The following is a 27,649-nucleotide window of genomic DNA, read 5'->3' on the forward strand; positions in this document are numbered from 1 at the left end:
ATAGCCCTATATGTTTAGGCACATCAGATTCATATAGGTAACTACTTTGATAAGGCTTCGTTTAATACAGCAATATTCATTTTTGCTTATTAATAAATACAATGAATTCAACTAAATCAGCTGATTGCCAACTTTGTAACTAAAAAAATAGTTAGCGAAAGCTTATTCGGAACGCACCCCTTATTGGATATATTACTTTTTTTTCAGTACGTACTTATTTAATGAACATACATTTTAGCATACATACAGTAAAAAGATGTAAAATTATTGTAATATTATATTTTACTTTATCACACTCTACAGTTGAGGATTAACGATAAAAATGTAAAGAAGAAAAAATAATATTGGTAATAATCTTCAAGTTAAAAAGAACAAAGGCATAGATAAGAAGAAAGAAATGTGTACGACAGTACGCATATATCACAGTTAACAAAGAAATCTTGCAACGTGATTCTCATGAATATTATTTGTGTAAATGCTTAGATGAATTTTTAAGCAAAAAGAGAAAGCATATTTTTTATACGTTTTCAAGAAAAGTTAAAAAATTTTCAGCGTTTCATGTATAAGTTTTGCTTTATAAGAAAAAATACATGATAGTTTATTTAATTCATATTTGCAAGATTGATGATTCGGATGTCAATAAGTAAACTTTTGAACAAATTATAATGTAACTTTTACATAAAATAAATGTATATTATATGAGTTTATACATTTTGTTTATTCATTTTGTACTAAAAATGTGTAAAGCGTAACGAGAACGACATCATTATATTTTATTGCATGAAGCAGAATTTGTAGACAATTAGTATTAGACCGTGACGTTGACACAGTGAGCCTTGCCTAGTAAACAAGATGAGATCTAATTATTTTAAGTCTCAACATAATGCATGACATCGAGATCTGTTCCTAATTTTTTTTGCAAAATTAATTCTTTTTTAGAAACTGCAAAATAACGTCACATGGATTTATAAAACTGTAAAGAAAATTAAGGGGAGTAGGTTGACAAATCAAAACAAAGAACTTTTCTTTAAAGAGGACTAGTAAGGTTTGAAGATGTCGAAAATTAGCTTGCGTTTAATTGTCAATAACAAAACCGCGGATAAATATGAAATTTTTTTATTTTTTACAGTTTTAACTACAACATTATAAAGTAAAAAAAATCCACTCAAAATCATTCCAGAGTGAATAATTTTGATGTTCCAATGTAATAATATAAAATATGTTGTATTTGCAATTTTATCACAATTCCGGTCGAATAGAAAAGGATTTTAAGAAATCTCAAAAATATTTTCTTACCTTTGGCTTTCTTCTAAAGATTATACTTAAAAAATTAAAAATAAAAATAAACTTAACAAAATAGCGTCTAAAAAACAAGAAATATAAAAAAATGTTTTTTAGACGCCATTTTATTGTTATTTTTATTTTCAATTTTTTAGGTGTAACTTCTATATATCTTCAAATATAATCTTCTATACACGAGAGAATTTTGTCTCAAAAATTACATTGGAAATCGTGGTAATTGTGAGACAATGTGAATCTCGAAGAATTTTATCTATTATACTTTTAACAAAATTTATTAAAATTTTAATAAAATCTGGCAAAGTTTTAATAAATTTTGTTAAAAATATAATAAAATTTATTAAAATTTTAGTAAGTTTTGTTAAAAGTATAGTAAAAATTTTCGAGGTTTATATTGTCTCACAATTACCATAATTTTCAGGATAATTTTTAAGAGAAAATTTTCTCCGTATATTAATCCGCGGTTTTGTTATTAACAATTAAACAAAAGCTAATTTTGGGGCATCTTAAACTTTACTACAGTGGAACCCCGCGTTAGCGGACTGTTCGGGGCTCTGGTCCGCTAACGCGGGGTTATCTCCTATTGCTTGGTTTCACTCCCACTCCGTGAAATTCAGGGACGTAACGGTATTGCCATGTAACCAGTTAATGTTTACGCTTAAGACTAAATGTATTCGATCATAAAATTGCAAGCAGAGCGTCTCAGATTAAGTCAATCGTATCTATAGCCGTCCGAAAAACTCACATCTCGTACCTCTAAATTATATTCCCGAATATTTTATATTCCCTACACTTCTAATTTATTATTATTTTCTAACATATAATTTATAAATAAAATATTATCAAATTAGAAATCCAGCTTTGATTGCGGTGTTCCTTTTTTATGTGATTACATTTAAACAATTTATTTTAAATTAGTGTTGGCTATTTTATTTACATGTGCGTGAATTTTTCAAATAAAAATTTATATAAAAATATATTTTTATTTATATTACACGAATAATATTTTGAAACAATTTTTTGAGACAATTTTTAATGACCATGTAGACAAAATAATAAATTCTTAAATTTAAAAAAATATTAGCCATTTCTTAGTCTTAAATGAATTAATTACACATTAAAATCTTGCACAAATCTTTAAGAATACGTCGTAACTGCTTACATACTACGTGACTGCATTGCTATCCTCACACACGCTACTCATGTGGACCGAGTGCATATGGAGGGGATAGTTTCCGCTAACGCGGAGTACGCTAACGCGGGGTTCCAGTGTACTCTTATGAAAAAATACTGTTGGACTTGCGAAAAAACCGCTGAAAATGATTGGAAAACCATTTGCCTCCAACATCGTTCGCTATTAATTTCAATAATTTTTTTACAAGTCCAATAATATTTTTTCATCAGAATAGTCCTCTTAATACAAGAAGTAACCTGTGGATAATTATACCTGTGAATGATTTATTACAAAAATTATTAATGTTTTATAATACGGAATATGAATTACTTACATATAAATATGCTGTAAACTGTAGACATAAGAAATAAAAATATAAATATATATTTTAATTTTTTAATCAGATAACTTACACATTTAGTTCGCTCTCTCGGATATTTATTGAAATCACTTTTTCATTCATTCCAACAGAAAAGACCAATATTCATAGTTGAATCTTATTTCAAGATTGTCAAGCAATGTCTTAATAAGATATATGCTAATATGGCTCCGTAATTGGTCTTAAGGGGATGCTGGACTGCTCTTCAAACTTGATCGAAAATTCTGGAAAAGAATATCCAAATCTATAAAAGAAATATATATAAAGAAATCTCATTAATGATGTGCATGAATGACTACATTATCGATCCCGATCAAGTTTGAGGAGTATCCCCTTAAGACGATCTTAAATATAAGACTTGACTATGCGACTATTTTGATTTATGTATATAACCATAGTCTTTTACCATAAGATATAACATATATATGATTGTAATAAATTAAATGATCTATAGATAACAGCAGCTTGAATCGATGCACCATGTGTCTAAGGTAATGTATGTATGTATTGTACATACAAGTAATAAGTTAAAAATTAATTAAATCTAAAAATTTATATTTGTATTCTATGTATATATTATACTTTTCGTAATAATAAGAAATCGTATTATCGAAAAAAACCATGAAGAAATGTACGTAAGAGAATATATTAGAAAAGGACTAAAGTAATAATGTATAATTCGTACAAATATACATTATTTGATTCAACTTTTAACTTGTGTGTCGGAATTTCAGATGCACGATCAACCCAAGGTGCTGTCATCTATATAGATCATTCGGTTCGTTACAATTTTAGTCGGTAATTTATTTTCTATAGTAAAGACACATTAAGTGAGCCACTATTACAATTTACCCAAAAATTCACCGTATATATTATTATTATTGGAAACATTAATTTTTTTATATATTCAAAAATTGTATATACATGACAAAACAATCACCTATCTTTATCTTCTTCACAGACAGTACGTAGTTTCTTTTTTCTGTCGCTTACCCAAATGTTCTTTTGAACTATTGTCCGATATGTTTTTACTTACAACTTTTTCAGCACGTATTTTGAAATTTTTTGAAATTTGATTTTTTTCAACTTTATTATAATTCGTGTGCAAAACGTTTGCTTATTATAAAAACAAAAGAGACACACTAATGTCTTACAAAGTATTAGATGCACATACACAATTTGCGATTAATCTTTAATGATTAAATTATATTCCGTTGTATCCTTTTTTAAAACACACATTTATTCTAGAAACTTAAAAGTATGTTCATAAATTTTCAGAAAAAAACAATTTTTGCATACATAAAGATATTTCAAACGCAAGTTTTCCAGTTTGTAGAGTTTTTTCACATTTTGTAAGAATTAATTATCACTGTCCTCAGATAAACCATTCAAAGAGATAATCACTAAAGATGTCGTCTTTATCTTGATCTAATCCGTAATACGTATCATCCTAAAGAGAATGTGTGGAATATTTAATTTGCGATATTGATAAATGATTTTAATATGAATTTCTTACACCTCTTTCTCTCTCTCTCTCTCTCTCTCTCTCTCTCTCTCTCTCTCTCTCTCTCTCTCTCTCTCTCTCTCTCTCTCTCTTTCTCTCTCTCTCTCTCTCTCTCTCTCTCTCTTTCTCTGTGTCTCTCTCTCTCTCTCTCTTCCTCTCTCTCTCTTTAACTTCTCTAAATATCTTTAAGATCTAACTAAATAATTTATCATTATGTAACTACTCACGTATGCTTGACGTTCCCTGTTTTTTATGTTGGATTTGACACACTTGCAAAAAAAAGAAACATGTAAATCATAGAGGAGAAAATGCGGTTATAGACTAGGGAGTCGATTCTTTATTTCTGAAGAAAATAAAAATGTGAAAAGTGAACAGCTCTATTTCCACTAATTGGTGTATACTTTTAGGATTAACAATTTACACCAATCACTGTTCACTTTTCATATTTTTATTTCTTCAAAGATACAGTCGACCCCTAGATATGGGGTTATAAAATTCATATATCTCAAATACTTTGTATTGAATTATAAAGATAACTATACAAATTACTTCTTTACATACTGTTTAAAAATAAAAATAGTTTTGAGAATATTTGTTGGTAGTGTTCCATTTCCCCCCTGCAGATTCCATAACCGCGATTTTTTTTCTTTAGTAAATTGTTAATTATGTTTGTTTATGTATATTCGATCTTATATTCGAAAACTTCTGCTTATAACATGATTGATAGAACACTACGGTTAGTGTTCTATTGATAGAACAAACTTATACCAGTAAAAACTATGTCACATAAATATTTACAGAGTCGAATCATTTAAATAAATAAAAGAAAATGATGGTTTATAACCCTCTTCTCTCTTCTACCTTTATCAATAAACATATCATATTATAGTATTCTACTCAATATTGTATTACTTGTATTATTTATTTTAAGAATGTGATATAAAAAAATTATAAAAATTATTAAAAGATAAAGCAAAAAAAACAAAAAAAGAAATATAAGGTACCTGTAATATATCAAGACATACGTTAGTGTCTCGCGCCAAGTGAAGGCGCAGTGCGAGATCGCTCATATATGTATTTTTATGTGCAAGCACGCGAGATTATTAATTAATAATGAGATTTATTAAATCTCAATAATGGTTAAATCGATCAAGTTCTAACTAGATTTAATTCGTATCTCCAATAGACGTCTCTCTAAGTTCCATACGTCATAAAAGTAAACATCTAATGGAACCATGGAAGTTTAATGAACGTTTATCTAACTTCCACCATATAGATAGACGTCCCATAAAGCTGGAGGACATCCATTGGACATCCACTAGATGCCAATTTCTATGTGAGGGCATTTTATATTAATTCCGGACTATATCTGAATGTTTAGATGTACATACAAACTCTGTCTAGTTAAGTCTATTTGATCAAACATTTGTCTGGAATACACCTAATATTTGTCCATATTGTCCCATTATCAAATTGGCCCGTCAGAGCCTATATGTGTATATGTATATGTATATGCAAGTTTTTATTTTATAGAAAATTTGATTAAAATGGATGTAGCTCAAATGAAAATAAATGGATAGGTTCAATGGTCGAAAAGAGCGGGCAAAGAAAAGAAAGCAAGAGGACAATTCTCTACTTCTTTACAGTCGCTGTATTCTAAATCTTAAGCATAATACAATACTAGGTCAGGAAGACTCAAGTGTAAATATGTTTCTCCGTCGGCTGATCCGTAGCGACTGACTGCGAGGGTTCGACATCAACACGTAGGCCGGTATTCATAGTCAAATCTTATTTCAAGATCGTCTCAAGCAATGTCTTAAGATGCTAATACGGCTCTGTGATTGGTTGATGGCATCTTAAGACAGTACTTAAGATGATCTTAAATATAAGATCCGACTATGAATACCGGCCGTAGTGTTCCCTAAATTTGGAAAACAAAGTCTGACGGATATACATACACGATTCGATCCGTCAATCACGCAGTCAGAGTATGCAAAATAGTATTAAATAAGATAAATACCTACAATTTAATAACTTTATTGAAAATTAATTTTTCATTTTTTAAATAATATATTATTGTCTATAATTAATGTATTTGTTAATTTATCTATTAAAATACAAAAAAATTATTAAATATTTGTAAACGTTTTATTTCAGTATTAAATATTTACATTTAAGGTAATGATAGTATAGTTTTGTATTTTGATTGTAGATATCGTTCACAAAAAACAATTATTTTTAATTATTTAATTAATCTCTTTCTTAAAAAGGCGTGTCAATAAAGTTTGTTAAAAAAGTTAAGATTGTCGTTATAGAAGAGAGGAAGATTCTTTTTGGAAAAGAAGAAACAAAAAAAGAAAAAAGAAACAAAAGAGAGAAACGAATAAAAAAGAAAAAAAGGAAGAAAATTAGGTAATAAATTAATGTGTGTATGCATATAAAAGAAGAAAGGACCCTAGAGGATAGAGAGAGAGAAGTGCGTGTGTACACTGTGAAGTATCTTACTCGAACGCATGGTGGAAGTAACAAGGTGTGCTATTGCGCAGGCATTTCTATTGATCAATAAGAGAGCGTGCCAAGATTCCGCCATCTTGTATAATTTGAATGGATATTAAACGAAGATTCGAGCAAGAAAGAGTTATTATTATAATAAAAGATTTTTATAAACACAGAGAAACAATATATAATAAACACAGAGAAACAATAACACTGATAAACACAGAGAAACAATATATAATAGAATAAAATATATATCTTTTGAACGAAACAGAAAATATTTATCTTCGCCTTTATCTATCACATTTGTTATATAATAAACACACATAAATACAAATATAACACAGATAAACAAAGAAAAACAATATATAATATAATAAAATATATCTTTTAAACAAAACAGAAAATGTTTATCTTTACCTCTTTCTATTACATTTATGTTATATAATAAAATATAAAATTACTTTTTATTAGTAAATTTTTTCTTTTTTTTTTTGTTTTATTTTGTTATTTTCCGCCGAAATTTTTTTATTTATTATGCGAAGTCTTATATATGTTCGTGTTCTAATTAAACATAATAAAACTTCGCGCGGAATTATTATATTTTTGTCTAATTTTTTTTCAGTTCTATCTGCGACTGTTTGAAATATCCATGGATCTTTCCGCAAGAAGGATCCATGATACGCTTGGAATTCTTTATTCATTATTATTGCCGCTTTAAATAAGTCTGCAGAAGGCCTTATAATTTTTCCTCTAGAGATGTAGTTAATCCAGTCATTTTCTTGATTAATCAACATCTCAGTAGGATTACGTTCTTTGGGTTGACGTTTTCTTTACAAAATATTTTCCATTTCTCAATCATTACTGTATTTTTTGGAAATGAAAAATATCTTACATTTTTATTTTTTCGTAACGTATTTTTACATGTTTAAAATGAACACGACGGCATTTTAAGCGACAACCTGTCAATTTTAAACGCAACCGCGCCAACCTGTCAATCGGTTGCTATAATTATGCAAGATGGCGGAAACTTGGTGCTGCGCAGAACGTGACGAAAATTCGTTCGAGGTAATAGCATACCTTGTTACTTCCACCATGACTTGAACGAAAGATTTTCGAAAGTTAGTTTTCTGTATTGATTTTTTTATTTTGTTATTTTTTTAATTTATTAATTTCTATATGGACACGCGTACGTACGCGTGCATATGTGTACGTGTTACATCATCATTTTATAACTAGCAATAATAGTTAATTAATTAATGTATATAAAGTTGCAAAAAATGTTGATCTCATTTTATATAGAAAGGTATCATGTAATGTCAAAGTATTTAATAATTTATTAACAATTGTAATATGTATAATGTATTGTAATGTGTATAAAACAATTATAATTTGTTTTTCAAACTATATGTCGTCAATCCCTAATGCTAATTAAAGAAAAAAAAAAGAAAAAGAAGAGTCATCAAAGCTGACAACATTTCAGTGTCAATGTCATATTGCTTTAAAGAAGATTTATGTATGTTGTGTATTTTGTATTTCTCTTTTTCTTTATGTGTATAATGTTTTTAAAGAAGGAAGAAAATTAGGTAATAAATTATGTAGCGCATCGGCTGCATTTTATTCCCGAGATAATTAAGTCGCCTACTATCGGCGACACCGCGCACTAATATAATAATTATAACTAGGCAATAAAATCTTATATATTTTAGTAAAAGAAGTGATCCATGCTTGCCGACAAATTGTCGCCCATAAAGAATAAACTTTTATGATGTCGACAAGTTGTCGACATCAAGATCGATGTAGTTTGGAAACTTCATCAATATTCAATAGATATTATGCTTCTTGTGTACGTTTCATATCATCGTCATTTTACCGTCACGTTGCTGTCATGATTCTATATATGAAATGCCCAGATAGCCAAGCGAAATTAAGCATATCGGGCAAATTAATGTACTGCATGTATGTTATGAACTTGCCCACAATTTGCTGTCATTATAATTTAACGTGGAACGAAGTTAACATCAGGAAAGCAAATGACCTTCATGAGTTTATATAATTATAAGTGCATGCATTGAGGAATAATAAATTTGTCACATTGACAGCAATTGTGCATGCATGTTGACAACTTGCCGTCAGTTTGTTGAATTCTAATGTAGAATTTTATATGATGTCAGAACAACAGACAGTTTGAGGAAACATCTTGGCTTTAGTTTGATAAAATTAATAGGGAATAAGTGACAGCAAAATAACAACACGTTGCCTTTATTTGGCTATCTGGGTGTGAACTTGGCTGCGTTCCGTTTCAACGCATGATGCGCATAATGCATTGTTCATCCTTGTTTAACGTTGACAAACAACAAGGATGAACGATGCATCATGCGTATTATGCGTGAAACGGAACGCACCCCTTGCCGTCGCCAAAAATGGCGTGTCGTCAATTTACTGTCAATATGACGAGTTTATTCCTCAATGCATGCTCTTACAATTTCATAAACTCACGAAGTCTATTTGGCCTCCTGATGCAAAAACTTAGTTCCACGTTAGATTCCAATGACAGCAAATTGTCAACAAGTTTACAACAATATGGGCATTGTATCAGTTTGCTCGATATGCTAAATCTCGCTTGGCTATCTGGATGTCGCTGCCATTCGTGTGGCAACAGATCTAATCTAAACTCTGTCGCTGTCGAGAGTGTGAAGACAGATCTTTCGGGTCCTGTCGCTGACGTTAGCGTGGCAACAGATCGCTTGAATCCTGTCTCTGCCCAAAGTGTGGCTATAGAGAATTAAAACCTATCTCCTAAATATTAGATGCCTAAAAAGGATGATAAACGTGTGAGAATTAAAAGATTGAAATATCAAATTAATCAAGCTATAATCTCAAATCGTGATCCTCTGATATGTTGACGGCTGATAATTGAATGGGTGACTGTTTCTCCGATTATAGAAATTAAACAATGGATGAATAAATGTTTGGGTGACCACCACAAAATTATCGTAGAAATTAAGTGACATTAGATTTGTGAATTTAGGTATTTGCATGGAAATAGTACAAATTTTTTAATTTTTTATTTACTAGATTTGCTGTCCTGAAATAAATTAGACAAGTTTCAGACTGACTAAATAACTTTTGACAGATTACTTCTTAATATTGGTCCAATATTATTGAATCAATATTAACTAAATAAAAACAATTAAGCGTCTACTTTACGATGTTGGAAAACATTCATACTCAAAATACTTTACAATATTGGGAAACATTCATACTCAAATCATTTCTCAATATTTCACCAATATTTTATACTATTGAGAGATGCTAGCTGTATGTTCTGGTAACGTGCATCAAATATTATTAATGTTGCATAAATCAAAATTTAAAAATAAAATTACATATAATGTTCAACAATTTTCAATAATTCATTTAATTAAATTACTATAAATAGCTTTTAAATTTACTTTGTATTCACTTACAATGACTATTTACACAGAAAAGGTTATTTTTTCATAAAAGATGTACATATTATATTATGCAAATATATATTTCATTTTTATTTAAATTTTACATTTTTATTTCCTTAGTGCAAAATTAAAATAATATTTAAAAAAGTGCTCTTTTTGGCCAGATCCGCTTGGTCCGCCTCGTCTGCCTCGTCTGTTCCGGCCAGCTCTCTGCCACCGTGGTGCTGTAAAAGTTTTAAATTATTATCTATTGTCATGGATTGAATTTGTTTTAATGTGAATCATTTTTTACTTACGTCTCTTGATCGCAGGTTCATTTTGCTGCTGTTGCAATTGCAGCTGTAGCTCCGGCCCCGGCTGCTGTGGCCTCGGCTGTGGACTTGGCTGTGGACAGTGTGGACTCGGCTGCTGCGATTCCAGTTGCGAGTTCGGCTGTTGTGACCACGATTGACTTGGTTGCAGCCCCGTTTGTCCAGCTACATTAGCATCAGTTAATTGCTGTTGTAATTTTCGTAACTGAGCTTCCAGAGCCGCAATTTTTCTATCCTTCTCTTGTTCAGAGGCTGCCATTATACTGAAACAAGAACTTTAATAATTTTTGATAATATTTTAAGTATTTTAATATATGTATAATGCTAAGTTTACTTACACGTCGTCTTTGGTATCGTCCATGTTTTCTTTTAGTGTTAGATCACGGGTCAAAAAACAATAGAAATATTCACGTATGAGCAGCACGATAGTTAATGATATAGTTTATGGTCGTGATGAATATTTAATAGAGATAAGGATCGATCTATAGCCAGTGTTCATAATCAAATCTTATATTTAAGATTATCTTAAATATCGTCTCAAGATGTCATCAACTAATTACAAAGCCGTATAGGTAGTATCTTAAGATATTACTTGAGACAATCTTAAAATAAGATTCGACTACAAATACTATCCTTAGACGTCAAAAATTTCAATTAATTTAATCGTTTTAGGTTCGTTTTTTTCAACGTAGGTTAACTTTAATCTTGGTTTAATTAACTTTTTTTCTAATTTTTAAAACTAAAATAAGGTAACAAGTAATAAATTAATCGAGATTAATCTATGTTGATAGAAACGGACCTTAGTGTGTAACTTTACAATTCATCGATTAATTCTGCTATAAGTAGCAGAAATACTTAATAATTGGCGAAATTGTTGGTATTTTGATACTATAACATAAGTATTTTATTTTTGTATTTTTATAATTAAAAAAAAATCTCTTGTCCAATTCTAAAATTGCAATTAAAAAATTAAGGGCTGATTGTATCAACATTACTTTAACTTTAAGTAAGGTTTAAATACATGTATGTCATTTATTTATTTAACAAAAAAGCTAGACATATGTTATAGAAAGTCTTACTTAAAACCAGAATAATGTCATGCAATCAAGTTTAATTTATTTTTAAAATGTCGAAAAAACTGTTTTGGGCCGGTATTTACAGTCGAATCTTATATTTAAGATCATCTTAAATACTGTCTTAAGATACCATCAAACAACCAGTATTAGGCCGGATCTACAATAGGTGTAGTAAGCCTTATGCCATAAGAAATTGACCAATTATAATCAAATATGAGAAGAATAATCGAATATAATTGGTTAATTCCTTATGACATAAGGCTTACTACACTATTGTAGATCCGGGCTTAGGCGTAGTCTACAATAAAGATTTAAGCTTTAAACTATAAGAAATTGACCAATCACAGTCGATTTTTATAAATATACTCAATTGTGATTAGTCAATTTCTTACAGCTTAAAACTTAAATCTTTATTGTAGACTACGCCTTTAGCCAGTATTATAATTTTGAGCAAGTCTTATATTTAAGATCGTCTTAAGTACTGCCTTAACATGTCATCAACCAATCACAGGGCCGTATTACCATCTTAAAATAAAATTCGACTATGAATATCGGCTTAGTACTTAGTATTTTAAGATATTGTCTGAAATAAGATTTGACTATGAATATGGACCCTAGAGTTTCTTTTTGATGATTTATTATAGATTATATGATTTTTTTAAGTCTTAAAGATTTATGGTTTATGGTTGTTATAAATGTTATTGATTATAGGGCCTTTTTAAGTCGATAATCAAGGGGTTGCGTGGTATCACGGCGCTGCTAGTGCGTTTTCTGAAAGTAATTATAGGTCAGTATTCATAGTCGAATCTTAAGCCTTCGGCACATAATACGATTTTTTATGCTAGATCGCATACAAGACGTCTTATTATGTGTCCTGATTGGCTCGGATGATTATGTTACTAATCGTAAGTCAATCGTAACACGCCTCGTATGCGCGCTAGCATGAAAAATCGTATCGTGTGCCGAAGGCTTTACGGACCGTCTCAAGCAATATCTTAAGATGCTAATACTTAAGATATTGCTTAAGTGATTGGCTGATGGCATCTTAAGACAGTACTTAAGATGATCTTCGACACACGATACGATTTTTCATGCTAGATCGCATACAAGGCATCTTAATACGTGTCTTGATTGGCTTGGATGATTATGTCACCAATCGTAAATCAATGAGGATACGTAGTAAGACACCTTGTATGCAATCTAGCAAGAAAAATTGTATCATGTGCCAAAGGCTTAAGACCCGACTATTAAGCCGGATCTAAGGTGTCCCAACGCACGTGGACCATTACTCGTAAAAAGGTAAAAGGGATCAAGATAAACATAAAAATCCAATATTGTCTTGGGTTAGATCTTGGGTTAAGTCTCGGGTTAGGTCCACCAATAATCAAAGTATTAATTTTTCAAATTATGCGAATGAGAACGCGCCGAGAAAAAAGCTCGATCCGCTTGAGCCATAACACGGAAAAAAATCTATTATGAATGTTTGATAAGTTTTTATTATTTACTGTTCACAATTACGATAGAAATTAATTAGATTATTTGAGAATTCCATACGTTAATATCTCGATTATTTGCAGACCTAACCCAAGATAATATTGGACTTTTATGTTCATCCCGATCCCTTTTACCTTTTTACGAGTAATGGTCCACGTGCGTTGGGACACCCTGTATAATAGTAAACCTTAAGCCGTAAAGAATTAACCAATTATATTCGATTATTCTTCTCACATTTAATTATGATTGATCAATTTCTTATGGCTTAAGGTTTACTACACCTATTGTAGATCCAGCCTTAGGACGGAATTCATAGACCGATCTTAAGTTTAAGAATCGTCTTAAGTCTAGCTACGAGCAGACTTAAGACGATTCTTGCTTAACTAATGAAATAACAGTATTGACGTCTTAAGATCGTATTCGATGAATCTTGAATAATATCTATAAATCTCTTAGGCCGGTATTCATAGTCGGGTCTTATATTTAAGATCATCTTAAGTACTGTCTTAAGATGACATCAACCAATCACAGAGCCGTATTAGCATCTTAAGACATTGCTTGAGACGATCTTGAAATAAGATTTGACTATGAATACCGGCCTTAGAGCCACCGCACAAGCTTTTTCGTAACACGTTACGTTACGTTAAGTGCTCCATAAACCTAAGGGCCACCGCACAAACTCTTCCATAACGCGTTACGTTACGTTAAGTACTCCATACGAACCTAAGTTGTACTTAAAATTTAACTTAAATCAACGCACAAAGAAATCCTTAACGTAAGTTCTTAAGTTCTTACGTTAAGGATTTCTTTGTGCGTTGATGTAAGTTTAATTTTAAGTACGAACTTAGATTTATGGAGCACTTAACGTAACGTAACGTGTTACGAAAAAGCTTGTGCGGTGGCCCTAAGTTTGTACTTAAAATTAAACTTACATCAACGCACAAAGAAACTTTTAACGTAAGTTCTTAAGTTCTTACGTTAAGGATTTCTTTGTGCGTTGATTTAAGTTAAATTTTAAGTACAACTTAGGTTCGTATGAAGTACTTAACGTAACGTAACGCGTTATGGAAGAGTTTGTGCGGTGGCCCTTAGCGTTTTTGACCGGCCGAGGTTAATCCAAAGATTTACTAGAATAGACTGCTTACGAGGTGAAAAAACGATGGTGGCGGTATCCGTCACTGCCCTAGTTTACACCGAGCACTTGGTACGCGTATCAAATAGTAAATAACTAGTAAATGTGTTTAATCATTAGCTGATCAGCTTAAATCCACTACTTGATACGCGTACCAAGTGCTCGGTGTAAACTAGGGCACTGAAGGTGATGTCCCATGGTCCGTATTGCGATACGCGCGTATCGGGCGTATCGAACTGCACGACCAATCAAAGACGATTCGTCGTTTTTGATACGCTACGCAAACCGCAGATCCACATTTGAGCGGATCGTACACTTACACATATGTAATCGTACATGCGTGTGATGCGTATAAAAAAAGTTCTTAAGCATAAACATAATATTGTAATAAATTTAATATTGTAAGGATGGAGAACAAAGAAAATACAACACCTGTGAGTATTTCCAGCAATATTATTAATACGTACATATATACATGCAAGAAGCAAACATAAATTACAGAATATACAATTTTGTGGTTAGGTGTTTTGTTCACAAATCAATTTGAACATTTTCTATGTTTTACATATATATAATTTCATGTACTAATTCAGAGACTCGAAAAGAGACAAAATATGTCAGAAATATTTATGTCTCTGTTGATTCTCCCCGCGCGGACTCTCTCATATTATATAGCAATGACCCTTCCATTAGTATAAGCTCTATGATTGTCAATGATTTGGTTAGCATTGTTTTGTTACACAAAAATCTTTGGTTAAGACTTTTGTATATAGTCTTTGTTTTGTAAGATTTTGTATATAATCTTCATTAATAAAAAGGTATTATAATTTGATATATTATTTTATTTAGTACCTTAAGTAAATTTTTTATACATTTTATATACACCGATCGGCACAAATGCCTAAACATGTCAAAATGTTTTGAGATACAGAATATGATCATTCGGGTATGTTGTATTTGTACATTATTATTTAAAAATTGACAACGCAGTAAAGAAAAAGTATTATTTATATTATTATTATTTGTATATTTATTGCAACAATTCTTAATGCATCTCGCAAATTTTCGATATCTTGATATGTTCGGCTCAGTAATCACACCTTCGAAAAATTTACTCATAATACGATTATTTTGACTTCAACAACTTTGAACGCTAAGGCGTAGTATACAATGAAGATTTAAGCTTTAAGCCATAAGAAATTAACCAATCACAGTCAATTTTTATAAAAATACTCAATGTGATTAGTCAATTTTTTATGGTTTAAAGCTTAAGTCTTCATTGTAGACTACGCCTTACTGTGCCAAAATATCGACAATTAAAAATTTCTAGACATGATTTGGACATTAAAGAACATGTTTTCATAATTTAAATAATTAATTTTCATGTTTAAAGTATTAAGAAAATTCTTGAAAGAAATAAAAAAATACTTTTTTTACTTAAAAATTCATAACTCTTTCAATTTTTTATAATTTTATAACGCTTTTGAGAGTTTAGTATTCGCAATATTAATGTGAAAAATTATTGGGGTCAAATAAACTCCAGAATAATTACTAAAGGTTAAACAACAAATTTCACAGATACCGCTAATATCACTCAGGAAGTTGATACGATATATTTATGCCAGTTAGGTTTGGCACTAACATTATTTTGACCTTAAATGAGACTTATAGCGTTTTTGACCGGAACTAATTGTAAGTTACTTCTCAGGTTCTTTTTTTCTAAAACTGGCCAATCAGAGTTATTCCATTTTTTCAGAAGAATGGCTGTGATTAGTTTTATGACGTCATTGCTCCCAGAGCGATTAATCCAGGCCGGTCAAAAACACTATTAAATATGTATGTCTTTTTTATTTAAAGATAAAGAATATAGATAAACGTATGTTCAAGTCTCAATAATAGATAGGTGAAGTGTAAACTTTCGAGTATTATTCTTAAGATTAAGTTATTCTCAAAAATTATTTGAATGTTATTCGTACTTGAAAATGATTACGTTTAAATTTTTTAAGTAAATAAAGTAAATGTAGTGTAGAGTATTACAATTGCAATTTAATTAAATCTGTTTTTAAAAATAAAAAATTATTTTAAATATGTCTTAAAATAACTTGGAAATTAATTTTTAACAATAATATATTTATTGGCTGTGTTTCAAAATTGCTGTGAGTACTGAAAATCTATATTGTACGTAACAGAAACTATAAATTTTCAGTACTGACAGTAATTTTGAAACACAACCATTATAATGCTCTACAATAATTATTTCCACCAATAAAGATTATTTAAGATTTAAAATAAGTTAAAAACGTATTATATAAAAGATCATTAAATATTAGAGAAAAATAGTAATAAATACTCACACAGCACACAACTTTCAGTAAACTTTTTGAAAGATATCTTGAAAATTAATATTGAAATATAACATTGTAATCTTTCAAAAATATTTGTGAAACATTTTATCAAAATCATTTCCAACTTTTTCAATGAAATATTTCAGAAAGATTTTGAAATATTTTAGAAACATTTTGCATGTAATGTCTAAAATATCATTCAGTTTTCAAAAATGTTATATTTAACTCTCGATTGTCACATATCCGCCCTGTAACAATATTGTGCGAGTCCAATAGTATTTTTTCACTCGTCCAATGGACCCAATTACTAAATTTCTAAATGTAATAACTCTCAAATAAATCTACATAATGGCATTAAAAAAATATGAAAAAAATTTTAATATTTGTGGAATATATTACTTGTATTAAAAAGTCAAAATATATATACCTTCATATTTAAAAAATTCGTGAAGTTATTAGTTTCTGCGATTTTTTGTTTCATGATAAAATTTCATAACTTCTTTAATTTTTAATATTTTAAGCTAAAAATTAAATTGAATGAGGTTAAGCACTTTATAAAAAATGGCACTTTATAAAAAAAAATAGTAAGGTAGTGAGTGTTTAAAAAAAAATATTTGTTTAGACAGACGAAAACAAGCTATTTTTATATTAAAGTAAACGTAATTTTTATTTTAAAAATATAATTTAAAACATTTTTAATATTTTGGGCTGAAAATTTAACTGATTAAGATCAAGATATGACACTTTATGAGAAAAAGTAGTAGGATAGTATAATAAGCGTTCCAAAAAAGATATTTATTTAGACAGACAAAAACAAGTTATTTTTGTATTGAAGTAAACGCAATTTTTATTGAAAAAAATTTCTTTTGGAAAAATCACATAAATGAGTAAAAAATTCAGAAAAACATCAAAAATTAATTAATTAAAAACCTATAAGATTTTCTAATCCTCCCCAGAATTATGCAGTACAGATGTATGCTCTGTGTTCGTCATACATGGACATTAAGCAAAAAGGGCATTGTCTTTCAATCCTCGACGATTCTGCATCTCTTCTTCTTATCAAAGAGGGAGTGATTTTGTGGATCATTCTGATATTCATCTTCTTCCTCATCCGAGTCTGAAACTATGTATTCGCTACCTTCTGAAAGTTCAGATAAATGATCTTCATGACGGATTTTCTCCAAAATGATCTTCCTTCTCATTTTTGACTAGCAAAGCTTGTCGGAAAGTGCTGCTTTGCATGTCGTATAACATGATGCTACACAATTGTGCACGTTTTATTTATGACGCACACAATATTTCTTGAGAAAAAAAATTCAGAATATATCACACATATTCTTACGTATTCTGAATCAAAGTAATGTTTTAAAAGCGAAGTCTTTTTTCAGTAACTTCATTGTACTACTTTGTCACATATAAGTCCTATGGATCCATACTTCACATCGCACAGTTGCCAAAACAAACTGACGCTTTCCCGACACTACTACTACTAGGCGTCGTAGTTAATACACCAAACTAACAAGAGATAGCATTACAAGTATCAAAAAAAATCTACATTGGAGTTACCGAACGGAGAATAAAAAGACCGAGTTTCCTAGACTCAGTATGACAACCGAAGGATTAATCTGACAGCCAAAATTGAAATAATTCTGAATGTTAAATTATTAAAATATTTAATACAAATATTTCTTATTTAATTTTTAAAATAAAATATAAAAAAGTTTCTAAAATATTATTAACGTTATTACTTTTGCTTTATTGACATTAATTTTTTCGCGCGTTGGCGTGAGGTGAGTGCACCCCATACAGCACATCTTTCAAAAACCTTTCTAAAAGATATCTAGCAGTGTGCTGTGTGAGAAATCAGTAAAAAAACTATAAAACTTTATATTTATTTATAAAAATATAATGATCTATAACAAATATATGTATGCATAAACATGAAGTATTCATGGATCATCACATGTTAAGTTACGGTACGAACTTCGAGGTAAAGCAACGTCGATGATAACTGACACTTGAATGGATAACTGTTTTTACACAGCACCGAAAGATTTCAGAAAGTTTTCAGAAAGCTGTCAATGAGATATGAAATATTTTAAATACATTTCTGACATTACATGAAAGCGGATATTTCATGTATCTAAAACATCTAAAATATGTCTGAAATATATTTTTGAAATATTTCATATTTCATTGACAACTTTCTGAAATCTTACGGTGCTGTGTGAGTAATGAATATGTCATATAAGTAATAGTAAAAGGTAATAGCCGAAAAATGTTCACAACAAGCAATTTGTTAACAAAAATACTCCCAGATACCTGATGGGCCAACTTGACAAGAATTAGACAATACGGACAAAAATTAGATAATACGGATGAATTACACACGGCACGCGGCGTCATTAAAGCCTATTAACTGCACTAATTCAGAGTATCGTTGTATGTATATGTAAGGTCTCAGTTGTACAGAGTCGAATTCAAAAATTTTATTTTGAAATGAGACTACCTTAAAAGATGTATGTTTATATTAATAGTTGTATGAATATAACTGATGCATATATTTTATTAAAAATAAACCAAAACGATATATTATAATCACGTATCAAAAAATTAGAAAAATTCCCAAATATTAGTTGAGTCATATTGGGTACAGGTACCTTATATAAAAAGATGATCTCTGTCTACGTATACATACATTAGCGAGTGCTTCCTTATCCGGAGGTTCTCCACCCAAAGGCATCCATATCTTAACACCAATATCCATTCCCTCTGTCGCAAGAATGGGAAGATGCGGATGTCCTTTTAAGTGAATCACCTATAAATTAGATATAAAAGAAAGACCATTCTATTTCTTCTACTATATCTATTGTAAAAAAGCAAAATTTATTTATTAGATTTATGAAACTTACAGCTTTATTATCTGCTTTTATCCACTGTACAATTGTTTCAGTATTTTTGTCCCAAATAAATATATTACCACATTCAGATCCAGATATGACATATTCGTTTCCAAAAAAAATAGCTTCCATTGAATCTATCAAGCGACAACAAAATAAATTATTAATAAATAATTTATTTATATAGATTTATGTATAAATTAATATATTTATTTATATATTAATATACATATTAATAAATTAATAAGTAATTTATTAATATATTAATAAATTACAGTCTTTTAAAGATACTGTTTTTAACTATACTAGCAATTTACAAAAGAATTGGAAAAATCACTAAGAGAAAACCTTTTTCAAAATAAGAATTAATTATAAGTATATCACCGTATTTTGTTATTGAATCTTCTTTCTATTAAAACGCCTCAAGCAAAGGACTAAAAATTAAAAGTTCTTGAGAATGTCATGCAATAATGCGATTTCATGAATAACATACCAAACGTTTTATTCAAATGGCCCTGATATTTATGAGTATAGCTTACAGGTGACGACATTAATCTATCAAACAGGTATATGTCCTTGTATCTATACGATGCAAGAATTTCGGTTCCATTGTCATTATATACAACACACGTTACGTTCGTGTCCGTATCCTCTGTCTACGACATTTAAATTATGCACACAAAATTAAATACATATAAACACATATAAAAAGAACGAATAATACTGTTCTATTGCTTTAAGTATCGGTAAACTTTTTTTATTAGTAGGAATGTGACATACCAGATGATCCGGACACAATGAATAAAGTGGTGTCAAAACTTTCCGTTGATCGTATATGTTTATGTAATTATAATTACCGCTTACGCAAAATTCATTATTATTTAACGGATTAAAACGTATATCATTTAGTGCTACTTTTGACAAAGAACCTTCTTTAAAAACAGTAAGTAATCTATGGAAAAAAATTATATATATCTATTACACAAAATTAATGTTATTATATATGCAATACAAAATATAAATTAGAGGAGAAAAGGAGGTTATAAACTACCTCTTTTTTTAACTTTAAATTCAATTACGTCATTTGAAAGCCATATTTAAACCCTTCAAATTGCATTAAAGTTAAAAGATTAATACCCAACATATTTCACAAAATGACATAAAGAATACATATCCCTAAAATTTTCAACTACCTACAATACTAAAATGCAACATTTATGACAGTACAACAAACAATAAATGACCAAGAACCATGTTATAACGTCTAAACAGTATGTAAAGAAGTAATTTGTACAGTTACTTGTGGAATTTATTTAAATACGCGAGATATCACGAATTACGTAACTCTACATCTAGTCTATAACCGCCTCCTCTCTTTTATTCATAAATATGAGTGAAATGAGTGTAAAACAGACATCACCAATTAAATTCTATAAATTTATCCTAACCGTAACTAATTCAGCAATCCGATTGGTGGTGTCCGTTTTATACTGTGCGCATCTAGGACGCTCCCATAAATATGCTCTGGGTCGTAAACATAATATATATTTAAGTTTTCAATCAGGATGACTCACACATTTGGTTCGCTCTCTCGGATATCTGTTAAAATCACTTTTCCATCTATTCCAGCAGAAAAGATTGTATTAGATGATTCAAAATTTGGCACAGCCAATTTCTCCGCTGCATTGTCATGAACTGCTAAAATCTTTGATATATTGTGTTCAAAATCCCGTAAAAGTATTTGACCTTCAGAAGTACAAGTGACCAAACAATATTCCTTGTCTAACCACTTGACCTAACACATAAAATTTAGAAGATTGATTATCCAATAAAATACCATATTAAAAACTATAACTATAAAACAATATTTTATAAATGTAATTTTTTAATTTTTTAATCATAAGTATATTATACATACATCATGTGTAGTTTGGTAACTATGAATCATCCGGAAGCAATGAAGTTTTTTCCTTGTAGCCCAGTCCCAAATAATAATTTCGTTGTTACAAGCCGCTAATAAATTTCCTTTTTGATTAAAGTTTAAACTATGTATAGTATTTAACTGTAAATAATAATTAAATGTAAGAAAAGACAAATAATAATACAAAGCTGTAATAATCAGAATATAGTATATAAATCTCGTGTAGTTCTATATATAAAACTATATATGTAAAACATTTACGTAAGTTAAATAACTTACTTCACCTATCTCCAGCTTATATATAGGCGTAAGTCGCTCTACTGCAAATAGAGAATTGCAGAATATCCTTTGAAATAATTTATTGTTATATATTTGCCGATTTATCACTTTTTGTACGATGTGTGATTGCTTAATTTTTAGAGAGTAAGAACTTTTTTCTTCATTTTCTCTTTCCTTGTCCCATTCATTCTTATCGGTAGTTTTCATTTCTTCTCCTGCAATCAAGAATAACATCAACAAAAAATAGTGATGTTTCATCAAAAAGATTTAAAAGAAATTTTTCCGAATCATTAACATTAACAGATAATGTTTCAAAACCTACACGTACACTTAGTTCAATTAGTAAAAAAAACAAATACAAAAGGAGCACTAAGAGAAATATCTAGTGTGATTATCCAGAATTCAGATTCAGCTTACTAAACTGTATGGTGAAGAATCGTGTAACAAGACATCTAACCAATAATACCAAAATAAAGGATCGAGGCTTAAAATTTTATTTTTATATTTTCTCAATTCTTGGAAGCTTTCTCCAAATTGCAAAGGCCCAAGAATCACTCTCTTCAACTGACAAAAATGATACTACTCTTTGCTGCTACCCAATCAGCAGGCAATATTTTTTAAATGTTTCTTAAATATTTATTTTTAATTACTTTTACATTATTTTTACATTATTGATCAAATAATAAATATTTAATATTTATTAAACATATATTTTATATTAATTATTTATTTTAAATAACGATTCAGAAAAAAATATTTATAAAACGTTTATTTAATATTTAAAAATAATAAATTTTTTATTAAAATAATTTAAGAAAATTATTTACATAACATTTATTTAATGTTTATGTAATATTTATTTCATCTTTAAAATATTATTTAAAATAAAAATTAAAAAATATTTTTTAAATATTAATATAATATTCATGTTACAATAATTAATTATTTGAATTAATGCTTTAGGACAAATATTTATATAATACTTAATTTATATTTATTTAATATTAATTTAACAAATTAATAAATCGTTTAAAATAATATTTATATAACATTTATTTTATATTTATGTTATATTTTTTTATCTTTAAAAAAATATTTAAAATGATATTTTATATTTATTTATCTAATATTGATTTAATATATTTAAGTTACAATAATTAATTATTTAAAGTAATAATTTAGGACAAAGATTTATATAACATTTAATTAATGTTTATTTAATATTAATTAATATTTTAATGAATTGTTTAAAATAATATTTACGCAACATTTATTTAAGGTTTATGTAATAATTATTTTGCATTTAAAAAGTCATTTAAAATAATATTCAAATAAATATTTGATTATCCTGGTTGGAAAGCTTCATCAGAAAATCGAGAATACGAGAAAGAGCTTAAGGGCCCTACCCCAATCAGCAAGCAATATCTTTTAAACGTTTTTTAAATATTTATTTTTAATTATTTTTACATTATTAGGATTTATTATACAAATAATGTTTATTAAATACTTATTAAGCGTTTAACAGAGCAAAAATATCTTTTCATAAGTTATTCCACATATATTCTATTTCGCATATGTAAAAATGAGTAAAAAACTGTAAAGCTTTATATTTTATATTTATAAAAATATAAGTTAACAATACATGTCAGCCTTCTGACAACATCTATTAAAATGATTTATAACAAATATGTATGCATGTAAACACGAAGTATTCATGGATCATCACGAAATGTTATGTTGCGTACGATCCTACGTTAACGGTGGCTGATGATTGGATGGATGACCGTTTTTTCGGGCGCAGAAATTAAACATGTTCTAACAGATACAACTGTAGCTTGGCTGAAACATGTAGTCTTTTCTCCTTTACAAAATTATCGTAGAAATTAAACAATGTTAGATTGGTGAGATTACGTTGAATTTATCAAAATTATTTAATAATACAATCAATTTTTTGCTTTTGTTGCAATAAAAATTTAATAATGAACTCAATATAAACTTGATAAAAATATTTGGATGAGTCGAAATAGGGGGGAGCACCCTTATGTGCGGCGCGAATGTTGCGGCACGGCATAAAATTAGCAAGGCGTCACAGCAAGAAACCGGAATTATTCGAGATAAATGTTTAAAAAATAATTTTTTAAACGTTAAAACATTTATTAAATGTTAAAAAAACATTGTTTTTAATTTTAAAGCAAATGTATATTAAACATTTAAAAAATATTTGTCTAAAGATTTAAAAACAACGTTTTTTAAATGAAAAAAGGGAACTCGTTTCATTATTTTTAGCGTTTTTAAAAATGTTTTTTCAAATGATTTTTAAATATTATAGAAAATATTTTTTTAATATTATTTTGCTAATTGGGTAGGCAAGCCTAGTGAGCTCATTACAACACAGCGGAGATAATTTGTCATTGTGGATAATCTTGTATGTGGGTTATTTTGTGTAAATTTTTTCATGAGAAGAAGCACCGCTCGCCTAGCAGCGATCTTGGGAACTACTCGCGGCTGCTGCAGTCAGTACGGCCAGTACAAAATGTACCTACGGTATCTACTAAATACTAAATATACGCGAACTAAATCCTTTCTAGCTTGGCTAAGAAAAATAAGCTGGAAAAATTGGTCAGACTAAAGCCAAACTAGTTTACCACAGTCAAATTTCTACACGGAAGCGTATGGTTCATTTAATGAGAGTTACGAATAAAAGTAACATCGATTATTAGATGCATCAAGACACCACCCGTAGGAAAAAATTATGCAAAAATTACTGCACAAAAGGTTACATATTTTTATTCATGAATTTCTGCAATTTTTACACACAGAAAAAAAATGTAATACAGCCAATAACATATGTGATTGCGGGCTGCCAATTACATAAAATACTCAATATAATATTTGCTATAAATGCAAGTACAATGTTAATACTGCAATAGCATATATTATTGTATTGAGTATATCTGTAATTGGCAGCCCGCAATAACATATCTTATTGAATATATTACTTTTTTTTTCAGTGCAGATTTTTGTACAAAGTTTTCGCCTTCAGAATTTTTCTGTAGAATATTTTGCAGAATTTTATGTAATGTTTTCTGAAGTATTTTGTCTCGTATCATATATAAATTTACTACACTACTTATCATGAAACAAGTCTAGTTTTAGTCACCAAGTAATTTCTTTTATAGTTGTTCCAACTTCTTGGTAAACTTACCTATCAGATAAATGTATGTTTGTCTTTATTTATTTAAGAAAACAAATAAAGATAGACATATGCTTACCTGGTAGATAAGTTTACCAAGAAGTTGGAACAACCAGCCCTTAATGTACCAATTAAACTGCCTACAATTAAATGTCTCGGTATTGATTATTAGGTAATTTAAGACATCATGCATAGCCAAACTATTGGATATGTAAACCACATATCGCATATATTTTACTACACTATTTGTCATAAAATAAGTCCCCACGTAACACAAAAATTGCAGTTACATTACATCAATGTTGCAACAAGGTTGCAAAATTGCAGTAATATTGCTATAATGTAATTGCAATTTTTGTGCTATGTGGGTCTAGTTTCAGTCACCAAACAATTTCTCTAAGTATATAATTGTTTATACAACACAAACGCTACAAAAAGTAATCTTTTTATGAAAATTTTATTACGAAAATTCATAAATAATTACAAAATGTTTCGAAAACTTTCGAAAACTTAAAAAATAATAAGAAAAAAAATTTTGTTTATTTACCGTTTTGATAAACGTCTGTAAACGGGGATCGATTTCGTCCAAATAAAATTCCAGCTGCCTGCTATAACGGCTATTGTGAGACTGCGACAGCGACCCTTAGGGGACTCGTTCCTTACCTTAGTACAATTTTTAGAGACATGGTTAAAATCCACTCCCCTTTTCTATCTCTAAGCTAGTAGAAGGAGAAATTATTGATCAGACAAAAACGACCTTCGTTTACAGACGAAGGGTTAATGTTATGTATATATTATATTCTTATGTGTTTAAATTTTACTAGAGTATTTAGAATAAAGCAGACAGCGATTGAGATTAGTGACTATTGTTTAGACTATATACTTTATTTTACAATCGTCAATCGCAATCAGCAACCAATAAAATATCGCGGTTTAGTCACGTAATAAAATTCTGTTAAGAAAGCATCAAAGGCCGGTATTCATAGTTCAATTTCAAGCAATGTCTTAAGACAGACAATATTCGCCCTTGTAAATAATGCCAATATTGATAATTGTTTGACATTTTCACTTGATATTGAATTTTATTTTAGACATAAAATGTATATATTATTTGATTTCTAAAGTAAAATATAAAAAACTTTCTAAAATATTAACATTCCTACTTTTGCTTTATTGGCATTAATTTTTTTTCTCGCTTTGACGTAAGCTGAGTACAGTCCCATACAGTACATCTTTCAAAAAGCTTTCTCGCAGTGTGCTGTGTTTTAATATTTGTGCATTATAATGTAAAAATGATTTAAGAGTTTCTGACCGCTATTACTATCAATGAGATACTTAACTCTCCAACAGACACAACTAATCTGTCAGACAAAGTGCCTCTTTTTTAATCTTTATTAAATGGCTAATCAGGACCGGTTCTGGACACTTGACCGTCCGTGTGCAAACCTATTTTTTGCCGCCCCGCGTTAAAATTGTAGAAAATACAAAAATACTCGTGTTTTATATATTTTGTACATATAATTTAACAATATTATTATATATATGTATATATAAAGCTATTAATTTATTATTTTACTATTATTATTTTTAATTTTTTAAAATTATTATTAATAATTTATTATATAAATTATTAAGTTATTATTAAATAAATAATTTAATTAATAATCATGATATTGATATATAATTTAATTCACCATAACAAAACACTGTGCACTGTACACGTGTTCGCACTTCACATGGCATGTCGCCAACCTAAACATGATAAAATTAGAGTAACCAATGTAAATTTGGCTGTATATGGCGACGAATTGTCCTAACTCTTCTTATAGGCATTCTATTTGGCGTCGCCAAGAGTGCTGTTCTACTGTTTGAATCTCCGCTACCAGAAAATCTCCAGGGGCTTGATTCTTGAATTCATTCGCAAGAAAACGTATGCGCAAATACCCGCTCTAACAGAAAAGTTGCAAGTTTATTGGTTAAAAGTCATACGATAGCCAATAAATTTCCAACTTTTCTGTAAGAACAGAATTTGCGAATACGTTTCTCTTGCGAATGAATTCAAGAATCGGGGCCCAGTATAACTGCATAAAAAACATAATCGCTTGCCCAGTTGTAGTATAGATTCTGTTTGAGATTTTAATCTATATTATTCACTGGACAAACTGGTGAGAGAGAATGCTCTTATTAAAATTAATCTATACTTTTTATTAGAATTATTTATTCCTTGATATTCTATTAATTATTTTTTCACATTATGTGAGGTGTGTTGTAATTATTTTTACACATTATTATTGTTTTACAAATTGGGAGATTTTGTTTCTTAATTTTTATAAAACATTAAGACTTCGAGGGCAACCTTTGGCGGCCTACTTAAACCGGCCGCCCGCGTGCAAGGCACGCGTTTGCCCTCCGCCAGCACCGGCACTGGACTGTCTAGTGAATAAGCAATATTTGTTAAATTTGTTGTAATACCTTTTGATATTAATTTTGAATTAAATATTGAAGATTAAATGCTATAAATATTGCATTGCTATTGCTACATTATATTGTGAAAATATTGAAGATTATAATGTGATAATTTTAAATGCTGAAATAATTGCAAAATATTTATGTTTCAATATTTGTCCGGGGCCATTACGACTGACTAGATGCCCCTACGCTGGAAATAGATCGTGCACCCCAATACAA

At 29.3% G+C, this 27,649-nt stretch overlaps 2 protein-coding genes across 5 annotated transcripts; both read right to left on the reverse strand.

The window, feature by feature from the left end:
• Positions 1–3,975: 3,975 nt before the first annotated feature.
• Positions 3,976–27,649, reverse strand: LOC105834431 (DDB1- and CUL4-associated factor 8). Of its 3 annotated transcripts, XM_036292132.1 has the most exons (10): positions 25,509–27,649; positions 21,769–21,983; positions 21,487–21,630; positions 21,143–21,363; positions 20,349–20,520; positions 20,062–20,224; positions 19,581–19,705; positions 19,367–19,486; positions 4,584–4,625; positions 3,976–4,302 (listed from the first exon to the last, which is right to left on the reverse strand). In XM_036292132.1, exons 2-10 carry the CDS (start codon positions 21,973–21,975, stop codon positions 4,228–4,230), a joined length of 1,269 nt encoding a protein of 422 aa, XP_036148025.1. In that variant the 5' UTR covers positions 21,976–21,983; positions 25,509–27,649; the 3' UTR covers positions 3,976–4,227. The 3 variants fall into 3 exon arrangements, with proteins under 3 accessions (XP_036148025.1, XP_036148027.1, XP_036148026.1); XM_036292133.1 differs by lacking the exons at positions 3,976–4,302; positions 4,584–4,625 and adding an exon at positions 17,367–17,809 and having other exon boundaries at positions 25,509–27,648; XM_036292134.1 differs by lacking the exons at positions 3,976–4,302; positions 4,584–4,625; positions 19,367–19,486 and adding an exon at positions 17,365–17,809.
• On the reverse strand, positions 10,400–11,055 carry LOC105841065 (alpha/beta-gliadin A-II). Of its 2 annotated transcripts, none has more exons than XM_028189576.2 (3): positions 10,960–11,055; positions 10,607–10,884; positions 10,400–10,534 (listed from the first exon to the last, which is right to left on the reverse strand). In XM_028189576.2, the coding sequence occupies exons 1-3, from the start codon at positions 10,980–10,982 to the stop codon at positions 10,419–10,421; spliced, it is 417 nt and encodes a 138-aa protein (XP_028045377.1). In that variant the 5' UTR covers positions 10,983–11,055; the 3' UTR covers positions 10,400–10,418. The 2 variants fall into 2 exon arrangements, with proteins under 2 accessions (XP_028045377.1, XP_028045376.1); XM_028189575.2 differs by having other exon boundaries at positions 10,607–10,896; positions 10,960–10,997.

The sequence above is a fragment of the Monomorium pharaonis genome, chromosome 9 (assembly GCF_013373865.1).
Source record: "Monomorium pharaonis isolate MP-MQ-018 chromosome 9, ASM1337386v2, whole genome shotgun sequence".
Lineage (NCBI taxonomy): Eukaryota > Metazoa > Arthropoda > Insecta > Hymenoptera > Formicidae > Monomorium > Monomorium pharaonis.